Here is a 12,207-nt window from a genome sequence, read left to right on the forward strand (position 1 = left end):
CATATCCGAATAAGTTGCACGGGATCTGATCGTATGCGCTCGATGTAGGGCGGGATAGATATCAAATCTCCAGAGTATTGACCTAGTTCCCAAGTATTAAAGCAATAACGACGTTTTCCTCTTGTCCTCTCTTATACAAAGATGTTGGAAGGATATACTTGTTTTTACTGTATGTAATATAGACTACTCTGTCATCGTTACCTTTCAATGAGAGTAATGTTATCTCCTTCGCATGATTGGATTGATAGGCTTAGGTAATATTATACCAAAATTGAAAAAAATAAAACATATTTTCCCGGATGCTTTCGAACCACTTCCGCTTCCGTTCCTAATAATATCCGTTTACGATCGACTTACAGTTCATAAGTGGATGTGTGGGCGGCTATCTAGGGCGGCTGGCAGGGCGGGGCGCTCCGAGCGTCGACCTGCAACTTTACCCTGATAACGAACCTAAGGTCACGTATACGGGCTCTACAAGTAATATACCAACGCGTATAAAGTTATAAGGGCTAAGAATATAACGTTATATTAGGACAGTCTTAATAACATCATGTGAGAATCAGTGAGGCTTCATGTTTAATATTATATTACTCTTTTAATCTAATTAATTTTAATTTATGATCGAAATCTTCTGTTTCCCAAAAAAATAACTATATCAATTAATATTATTGGTTCGTGATTTTAGTCAATTAATTAAATAACGCATTAGGTATTAATAATGATTAAATCGGCAATCGCCGCCGCCAGCCGTCAATCAGCCAGAGCGCCGCGACGGCGACGTCTGGCATAAACACGGCTGACATAACTGGCGGGAATTAGTCATCAGCCGCCAATTTGATGCAGCAGCCGATTAAGTAATAAATACCGCTGTCAGTTTATAGTCTACATTGATAATTGCATCGTCATCGTTTTGAGTGACAATTTCACAATACAACGCAGTAAGTGGTTTTAGAAAATTATTGAAGTTTTAGATACCTTGCTAGAGCAAGGCATCACGAAGTCAAAATCATCCTTGATACTGTTGTGCGTGATTAGCATCATAATATCATCCTAATTTTGATACATAAAATCTTTTGTTATTGTTACTCTTCCACTTTGCATATTACGCAGTAGATTAAATATGTAAATTACAATAAATAAAAAAGGCTACTGCGTAGAAAGTTCTTGAATTAAGGCGTTAACGGGTCAAGTTTGGAAGCCACTTTATTTGTTCAGTTTTTGCGGTATTTACTTTACCATTGCGGAAAGACTGAAAAAAACAAAAAAGATAGATTCATAATAAAATGTTTTGATACACACACTTTCATTATTTGAATACATTAAAAGCCATGGGTATGTTTATTACAATGACTGTAAAAATGTAGGAACTCATTTGAGTTCTTAAATATCTTAGGGCTCAAAGTGACAAGAAATAATATCTTATTACGCCAGCTGAAGGCAAAGCTACTCACTCGTAGTTTACGTAAGTGTACAGTTTCATGATATAATCTCGTCAGAGGGATAACTAGACATGCTGCGGTTGCGGGGATCGACAGCCGCGGATTAATTACAGTCACAACTGTAATTACTCGCGATTATCGGCGATGTACGCTAACGAGGTATCGTATACTCGTAGTACCATATACGACTGACTTTTAGAACAAAAAAACTACGGACCTAGTACGCTTAAGCCAAAGTTATAGGTAAAGTTCCACAGATATGTACGTATAACGTTTTACAACGATGTCTCAATAAGACCCGTTAAGTACAACCCTTTTGCAATACATATTAGAAGACCTACTGCCATGTCTTATGTTATTTCCACAAAATATTTGGTGTACGGGGGCAGTCAGGCTTGTTTGTCATCTCGAGCAATAAAACATATTCGGATGAACCATAACACACGCAACAAAACAAAATCAAACAAACTAACAATGGAATGCCCATTCAGAGAGAAAGTGGACCGGCAGACAATAGCTAAAACAATAAGTGTGACTCACTAGGCCGCGGAATGTGACCCGACAGACAACAACCTATTAAAAATAATGGCAGATTTGAAATTAAATAGTCAAATCCGATTGTAAAAATCAAGAACATAATCAGAATACTCTTATGCATGTATGCCCAATAGGAATAATTTGATTGACAGATGATAAATAACTTTTATTTGTTGTGATGCAATGCAATGATATTTAGCTAGATTCTAGTCCGCGTAAGGCCGCTTGTAAACATCCGTTTCTTATCGGACTACGGCCCGATTTTTCGTCTGATTTAGCGGTGGTATATGGTAAGTTTATAATGAAAACGTGTGCACAAGCAAATTGACAGCAAACAAAGGATATCCGTTTTTTGACGGTCCATTGTCCGATCAAAAAGAAATGTCTACAAACGGCCTTAGTGTTTTCCAAAATACCTACACCTAACCTAACGTTAAAAACGTTTCTAAACAATAAAAAAGTTAGTAGATAAGGTACACTTGAACATTCAAACAACCTATTAGAAATAGTGTAATAAACGAGTTACTCCTTCCATGTAAACAAAAGACGAACGCACGTTTAATGAATACCGTCGATGACAGTTGCTTTGTTTCCCGAAGCACAAACACCCGTGAAACGAGTCTATTCCACTTGTAATACGGTTGTCGTACGAGTAGTAATAGACAAGGCCGTTATTATAAAAATAAATACGTATATCCAAATAAGGAACTTAGCATACGGTTTGCTATTTTTAAATCTGCAACTATTATTTAAGCGTGCGAATATCCTAGCGGCTTGCATAAAGCCTCGTTGTTTAACATAGATTCACTTTCTGGCTTTAAAAAGAAAATTTTATATCAGTCGGCCATTAAAAAGAGTCCTAAAAAGTCCTTGAGGCTTTATGAAACAATACCTACTCAAGTATTAATCTACTCACTGCAATAGATGAAAGCAGGTATTCGTTCAAATATTTAATCGCTGGTTTAAAACTTTGAATCTATGCTCGAGTTTGAATCAAGTTTTGAGTGTCGTTTCAGAATGAACAAGAACAAACAAAAAAACAGTTTTACTCACTGTCTACCAAATGACTATTCAGAATCTTCGAGAAATAGGTACTAAACATGTTATTTAAATAGAATACATCATTCACTAAACTTTTAGTATCCATTCGTAGAATCGTAAGTTAAATGTCTTATTTATCTACCGTGCAAAATATGTCATCATTCTAGAGGGAAAAATAGACGAGGTAAATACATCAAAGTAAATAAATAAGTATGGTAAATAAAATGTAGAGTTCGAGGAAACGCGCGCCTGAGATGGGCCGTAAAGTAGCGAAGGCCGCGCGACCGCCGCGGCTCCAGTTTCATCACCTTTCAGCGTACGCATGGAAAAAGTCATTGATGCTATTCATAAAACATTATTATGGTATAAAAGTTGCACTTGAAGAAAATATTCTTCTCGAGATTTAAGTGACATAACTGAATATAAGAATTAAGGCTTCCTAAATCCCTGCTTATTTTTGTTTATTTATTAGATCTAACAACGTCATTCTAAATTAAAAGTTTATTTTAGACTTTTAAACTTTTAGACTGTAAAATATAGTTACAAAGTATGATATAAATAACCTAATATTTGCAATAGATAATAATAGATGCAATAAAAATGTGTGTTGGTATTATTTCTTGTGCTCTTGACATGCGCCTTGTACTCGTACCTGCGGAATGACATGGCGCATGAGTCACATATGTCTCAGAAATCAGTATGTATTTGTGGTGTAGTTGCAGGTACTCCGAGCACACTCCTCTAATCTATGAGGAAGATGGATGGATGTCATAGAGGAAGTCTTTAAAGCAAACAACCTTAAGTTTAAGTCCTAAAGTTTAACCTTAAGTCGTTCTGTCTCCTTCCTAAAGTAGCTGTGCCCTAACTGGGTCCACATTGTATAACTGCCTAAATTGTAAGACCTAATGTGAATGCTAATGTGGTTATGCAATAAACGATTTTTGTATTGAGTATTGAGTAAGTTAAAATTACTTCGCAGGGACACTATAGGTACCTACTCGTACTCGTACAGTGTGACTTTGAGACATAAGATAACGAATTTAATTCACAAACTCTATTTTTGTATTCTCATTCGTTTATTGTCACACCTAGGAGTCGAACCCACGCGTATTTAGATTCTGCTAGTGACATTGATTTACTAACGTGACGATCAAATACAAAGACTTTGGGCTTGACATTCGATTTCATGATAAACCATGACTAACTGTAAATACTCATGTTTTTCATACACGGTACATTTTCATGTGCTTTTAGAATCTCTTCTAAAAAAACTCTCAACGAAACACTGATACATTTACCTAAACAAGTATATTTTTTAATAGAAAAGACTGTGTTGAAATAAAACATAGACAAGTATCTGAGAGCAAAAACCGTTAAAGAAGTCAAGCAATTATTTTATACTAAAACGATCTCGATCTCGCACACCACTCAACACCCATAAGAATATGGCAACTTCAAAGTTCTTCCAACACCGTCAGAGTCCCGCTTCACCTTTCGGATTATGTCAGTCACGAGCGGCAATTAAAATGAAGCATTCGGTAGCCATCGCTGGTGAGGTGCCAAAGGAGTGCTGCCAAACAGGACTTTCTAATCCGGGTTTGAATCCATCGCGTTTATCCTTGATTTATTCAGACTGCTCGCCACTTTAAATTACCTACTTAATGGCTGAAGACAGGCTTTTTCAATTGCTTTGACTTAATCGACCACAGTCTGTCAAATTTGTAAAGATTTATGGATGTGGAGATAAATTTTATTTGTGGTAAAGATTCCTTTTAGAAAACGTACCCATTGCTTGTTTTGAACCGGTCATAATCACTGAATATTATTCATATTGCTCATACAAAGTAAACGAGTAAATTGTCGAGAATTTCACATAATACGAAACATTTCTATAATTCCTAAATTATTGAACTGTTTGCGCGTAACGTTAAGATTATTATTGCGAATAATATCGCAAAGGTTACCGTGGGGGAAATAAATTTCGTAGTTAGCAAGTAGCACAACGTATCTGAAAAATGGCTCGAACAGCGCACTAAAAAGCTAATGGTATGTTGCGGAAGGAAAAATTGGGGGTAATTTATACCGGTAGAGACGTGCACCAACGTCGCGGTTCTGTGGGGCGGCTACCAAAGCAAGGATTTTTGGTTTAATTCTTCTACATTACTTATAGTTCACGTTATATTACGAATTTACTGAAAACATAAAGAAAAAAACATTATTCTCATAATCTGAGATTATAACATTAAAGTATTATTAAATAAATAAATAAATAAATCAGAAATTAGGATTATCTAAGCTCTACATTCTTATTTTTTAAAGGTGAGCCATAAAATAAAGCTACTGTGATATGTATTTAACACACATTTGCACCTTTGCACGATATTTGATTTATTATTTCCATTCCCGTCGCAGCCCGGGAGATGAACGGAGCCACACTTATCGAATCCACACTCGCATGTCGCGGTGTTCATTGGTGCATGTCACCATTGGCAGCAGGGAATAGGGCTGGCTAAAACACATTATTCAAGCGGCTTGAATTAGAGAACAGATTTAAAATATTTTTATTTTAATAATTAATCATGTTATAAGCAAACTATATAACTGTAACTAGTCATTAGTACGAGTACAAGAGTGAGCCTGTCTCGATATTAACTAACGAGATTTCTTACTAATAACTTGCCCATTTCTTGACAGCAGTCTTATTAAATAAAACTTATCTATTTTCATAAATACACACCATTTTCTATAAAATTATAACCAAGCAGAGGCAGCCCTGCGCGGAGCAGATACGGGGTGTCACGGGCGATCGATACGCGCCGCTCATCCCTCCGAGCCAGGGGCTTACTTTGCTTTGTTTGTTTACAACTGACTTTGCTAGACTTGAGACTTCGCTAAAAAGGCACTTTTATAGTAAGGAAGTATGTACATTTGAGTATAAGCTGTTCGATTATAAGCTGAATGAATCTTTAGCTGTCTTACCCTAGCTAGAGTGTTCCCCATATATTTTACGCCACCTTACCATCCTATTTGGTATTTAAGATTGATTATTATCAAAAGTATTTCAAGCTAAGAACCAGTACTCGTATTCAAGCAAGCACATTAGTTGTTATTTATTCATACCGCTAACAATGTAAGCGATAACGTGGCCTAGCTCGGACACGTTCCTGCGAGCGCGGGCGCAGCCGCCGCGGGCTCCCGTCGGCCACGATAAAGCTGCGCAACATTACTAAATATTTAAGCGTTGACTATCACACGGGTAACTTCCATTTCAGTGCCGAAGTTAGATGTCTAATGCTTAATCGCAATGTCTTTTAAGCCGACCATTGCGTCCGACATTTATGGGCACATAGCTCACTCATACTCAACTAAATAAACACGGTTACAGAACCACTTTCCGAGCATTTCACTCTCATTTTCCTTGATTACATTTAACTTGTCATTAGGGACATTGCATACTATAATTGCAGTGGTTGCACACGAGTTCAAGCAATTAAAGAGGTCTGATTGCTTCAAATTATGGTATCTCATAAATTAAAATGACGTGAACATTACTTACTTACATTAAATGCGCTGAATTATGACCGATATTTCAATCTTTTTCAAGCTTCAGAAATGATTAGAGAAAGTTTACCTTTAACCTATGTTCTTCAATCTGTGATTGACTGTTATATTTGTTCTTACAAAGAACTCTGTAGATTATAATCATGCCAGTATTGGTGGTCATATGACTGGTGAATGCCAAAGCATTCCCAGGAAATAGCGAACACGTGTAAAAGCAATAGCTATAATAGAGTCATCTAGACTGCACAATTTGCTATTGACAACAGAGCAGCTATTGTTATATCGAACTAGGTACTGCACTATTTTATATACCTTAATACACTTAGATACTTACTGCAATTTCATATTTTTATTAAAATTAGGTAAAATTATTTTTAACTTTCCACAAAATACTGTCCCAAAATGGCGCTTTACACAATTTTCGGGGCTTATCATTATGTCATGGAGCTAGAACTGAATTGAAATGAAAAGATCAGTTACAATGACTACCACACGGATGAAACGAAATAGAGAGATGACAACATGAACAGTTTCTGAGAACTTGCAAAAGGATAAAGAAGTGATATTTCAGTAATGTAAAGCCTGATCGAGTGCTGTCATCCCGGGCAGCGTCGGTTACGCAGATCTGCGCCGGCGCACGCGAGCCGAGCGAGATGTCATCGGACGCGTGCGTGTAGGCGGCTGGCAGGATTATAATAACCCTTCTTTTGGCGCAGTCGGGTAAAAATGGGGATTTATCGGCACTACGCAAATTCTACTCTGACACTTTGGATAGGGTTTAAAGTTGATAGTGTGATAAGTGATCGTCTTATTGTTAGAACATGTAGATTATCACAGTGTCTTAGCATCTCAGTAAGAAGCCTATTATAATAATAATCAGACAGTTGATTTCATTAGACTTGATCTAATGATATAATAACGATAACTGTACTATGAAAGCTTCATTATTGTATGCTAGTATTAGGGTAGGTAGGTACTCGTGAATCTGTAGCAAATTAACTCCTCTTGTCCTTGCTAAGTACTCAGACATTCGGGCGGCAGTCATTCCATTAGTGGATTCCAGGTAGCGCGTCAGACGCCTGTCTGAGGAGGCAAACACAAGGGTCTTAATAAGCTAATGGCTTCTGCCGCTGTGACCTGTTACGACCGGATGTCACTCGAGTCTGTTTCTTGTCCGAAAAGCAATCTACTTAAACAGCTACTAAATTAATGATAATTGAAGTTTAGCTAGACCTAAACAATATTTAGGTCTAGCTAAACTAAGGCCCGTATTCACAATCATTACTATGAAGTCTCACACTGTACGTGGATGCACAGGGTCACACAAAAACCAATCACAGAGCTCTATTCAACTCTGTGCGTTCGACTTGCTGCCTCACTTAAGTATCTTTTGTGGATACGGGTGTTAGTCACATAAATAGGTACATTTATTTTTTGTCTACATCAATCACATGTTGAAATATTATTTAACTCAATCGGATATCGGGGCAGGGGAAGTTAAATAAAAGCTTCTAAATTGTAAGCTTAGCTAAGCTTTTGCCAGCTACTTATCGTGGCGCGGCGTGAGTCACGCGTGGAATGCAGTCGCGCTCCCGGTCTATCTAGGCATTCCCCTGGACTTTTACCACAGATTGCGAGACGCCATTTTACACTGCAGGCTTATTTAAGGTGACGACTCAACTGCCTACATGTAATCTAGCTTCTTGGTTCTATGTCGGATTAGATTAAACAACACCACAACCATAACTACACTTACATACACTTTTGTGTAATTATACTAATGACATTTTAATATGTGATAAAAAAATCGAGTCCATAAGAAGTAATAGTGTACGAGTATGTCATTCAAACAATCTATTTGTAGAATTAGATAAATAAATCACTGATGACTTGATTGATTGAATCTTATTAAAGTTAAATGATTACGTTCTGGTTAATAATTCAATAAATTATTAAATTAATGAAATGATTAATATCATTGCCACCGATATAACAAATTGTTTTATAAATGATTAATAGTTAATAGAAATAGAAATGCTATAAATATAATGAATTTACAACGATCTTTGACAATCTGAACTTCACACGGGTAAGCCGCGAGCAAAAGTTGTAGTTATTAAATAAAGATATTTATCGCTTTCACTTATGCTTGCTAAATGAATCTCTTGTGCAGCTGGTGCTCTACCAGCCTCATCAATAACGTCACAATGGTATCGGCCGACGTCGACGTCACCGCCGCAGCCGCTGGCCTTGGCTGGACAAATAAAAGATTCCCGAACAATCTGCGTCATTGAAGACAGAGCCTTAAGGCTGTTTATACAAACGATCGATACTCTAGACTTCTACTAAAAAGTTATAGTTATACTTACAAAGAATGAGAATTAATTTTCTTATTATTTCTTGGTAGATTAGGATGCTTTAAACTTCAAGAGACTCATAACGCTGACGCCTAACAGAGAAACGTTCATGAAAATGATATATGTTTCTTAAGCTAGCTTAGGTACCCAATCACGCGCCACCATTTAATTCTACATTGAACGTCTTGTTCATGGAGTCCCAATACTCTCATGTCCTTTTGGATATTTGTCAATTAAGTTAGCACTGCCGGTTTTCTCGATCTAATGTTTTATATTCAAATTTTGGTTTTCGTATTTTAAATTATCGATATTAAATCAATCGATGGTGCGCAAACACTACGGAGCCTTTGTTCGGGCGTTTACGAGTGGCGTAGCTGCGTAGGCGCAGGGTGTAAGCCGAGTGTAACCCAAATACCGCCGCCTTGAGTTTATTTGTTTACGGTACAATAACAGTTGTACGGATTAACTTCGGTTATAATTACTTTACAGTTATTTCATATTTAAGGATACAATGCGTATAAAAGGCGCAGACAATTTTTCGTAATTAATATGGTTCTTTTACGCATTAATGGAATGTAGGAAGGATGGTTTAATTTATGAAAACAACATGGATTAGTTATCTGGTTAATACAAGTTGAATTTGAGTTTCTCTGTAAGTTAATAAATAAGTAAAGTCAAATCTTTATTTTCAAAACGAATTCCATATCAAATGATAAACAGCAAATTCATTGCAAGTCTACCATTAAATACTGCAGCGGAACTGAAAGCGCAATCCTTAGCTTCGTGAAATATGAAATCTAATTTGCTCGCGTGATGGAGCGCGCTCGTGGCTCGTCCAATCGCACAACGTTCAGTCAGACTTTTTATGATCGAAAAGAACCTACTCGGAAAACCGATTTTTAAAGATCAAAGCTCTGCCTCCTTCGCACAATATGCGAGTTCAATCAAAAGAACGTTAGTTAAGTTTAGGTGAGTCAGAATATCAGATATCGATTTGCAAAGTCAACTCCTGCCTCCATTGTTGCCGTCTGAAATTATAAACCGACTTTATAAGCCTTCACTACAGTAATAAAATTCATTGTTCACTAGTATTATTTGTTACGTCACAGAACGCAAATAAATCGGTATTTTTCAGAATTGATTACGTAAATTGTATGGCCATTCGTATGTTCTACGCAGGTAGTTGTTTTTATATTTTGAGCTAGTTATAAATAGCTTGATTTGTAATATGATGGACAAGGTAAAGTGGATTCATCAACTTTTAACACAACAATTGACATAAAAATAGTTTTTCGATAGATTGAAATGATACTCAACTTTTTTCTTACCGCAATGATACTATGTCAACATTGAACACAAATAATATCTAATTACTTTTAGTCGTACCTATTCAAATACACCATCTTGACTTAAAGACGTTAACTTGGACAAATATTGAACAAAGTCTTGACTAAATAAAACGATGTACCCGATATTTTATGTTCTACGAGTCATTATAATAATCTATATTGTACTTATCTGAAATTTCTAAACATTGAGATAAATTATTCGGCTACAGACCAAAAGTATTTTTGAAATTAACTAGGTCTTTTTAAACTAATAAGTACATTTTTATTTGCCTTTTTATTACAAAGTTTTATAATTAATGTCACGCAATGACTCAGTTTCAAAACATTTGTTACGGCTTCGATGGCCTTTGTAGGTAATCTTGATTTCCAACACCAATTAAGATGATGGAAAACATTCTAAAACCTACATAGTGAGTTTCAACGAGTTATTTAGGTCTTAAGGGCTTAGTATTGTAAGTACATAGTTACATCTAGTTCATTGTAAGATTTCAGTAGTGCTTCTTTTGAGTTTGGCACTTTGGACTTACTAAGTTAGCTCACGTAAATAATTTATTGAAAAAGAGATCCTTACGTAAAAATTCAATAAATTATCTCGATCTAAAGACCTGTCAAAAGCAGGACTTGAAACAGGAGAGAGCAAGTATACCACATGTCAACTGCATTTAGCACGTCACTGTGTGCCTAATCGCGCTGAAGGAATGTTCAAATTGACACCGAGTACAATCAGACTCAAAAATATTAGGATTTAGTTTATTTTCAGTGCGCATATCAAAATAATTATGTATAAGAAGCAAAGTAAATAATTCGCCACAGATTTTGTAGTTTTCAGTACTTAAACACATACTGAAGTTATTGTATCGGTGACGTTTTCTTGAAAATAGATAAACCAGTTGAGTAACGTGATCTTGAATAGAAAATGTAACTGGCTCAGTGATTAGTCGCACCACTCGTACCCTCAATGTTTGTTTTCAAGTTCATTGTTTATGCTACTGACTGTACCAACGTGTCACTCGCATCACACCTCACACTTTGCAGAGGTGATAGAACGCAGACCGGATGCTAAGCGATCAGATTACAACGAAATATAAAGTGTTACGTACGAGTAGGTACCTTGTCATTAACTAAAAAACACACCGTGCAAATACACATCAGTATTTTCTTTCTTGATAGTTTTTAAAACATAAAATCATGGTATTTTTCTTGATCAGGACCCGGAAAATCAGAATAAAAATCCTAAGTCACTATTTATTTTCAGTTATTTTTCCGTTACACGTAACGCGATAGTTCAGTTTATATTTCGACCAAATGTTAGACAAAGGTAGCACTTACCCGCACTACTTAAAGTAAGGAAGTGGAACGCTGCAGCCAGCAGGAGCAGGCACGTCGGCGACGTCATGTCGCCTTTTGACCTGCAACAAACACAAATATCAATTAACAAAAGCACTAAATTACTTCTTACTGTGACCCGTCTTCAGCTTCCTCCAACGTAAAATATTGTTTCTTTTTACTAAGCTGGTATGACCTTTCGTTATAGCAATCGTCGTCTGTGACGAAAAGAAAACGTACCTATTCTAGTAAACATACAAATGATTGTCCTCAACTAAGAAAAATCTTCAACTTTCGTTCCATTAGTTAGAATTTGAAAAATGAGTGCAGTGTTGTACTCTAATTCTAATAAAATGACACCTTTGAGTCCCATTATTAGTTGTCTACAGTTTTCAAAGAATTCCAAATAAATAAATTCTGTTCGTCTTATCAGCAATAATTCAAGGAAAAAGTCGCGGTAAATTTTTAACTTTAATAATTATTATGTCCGTAAGCGCATTATAATTATCGGGCATAATTGACCCATGACTAGGCTTAATTGCCGACAAAAAACCGAGTTATTTCACGGTATCACATACTTGCGTCCGATACCGGTGT

General features: G+C 36.3%; 1 protein-coding gene across 1 annotated transcript in view; it reads right to left on the reverse strand.

The window, feature by feature from the left end:
- LOC114362631 (titin homolog) overlaps positions 1-12,207 on the reverse strand; it is a 42,666-nt gene that overhangs the window by 7,173 nt on the left and 23,286 nt on the right. The window contains exon 2 of the mRNA XM_028318101.1: positions 11,614-11,693. Coding sequence (XP_028173902.1) covers positions 11,614-11,693 — 80 coding nt within the window. The remainder of the gene's footprint in view (positions 1-11,613; positions 11,694-12,207) is intronic.

This window comes from Ostrinia furnacalis, unplaced genomic scaffold, assembly GCF_004193835.3.
Source record: "Ostrinia furnacalis isolate ACB-3 unplaced genomic scaffold, ASM419383v2 OfSCF6657, whole genome shotgun sequence".
Taxonomy (NCBI): Eukaryota; Metazoa; Arthropoda; class Insecta; order Lepidoptera; family Crambidae; genus Ostrinia; species Ostrinia furnacalis.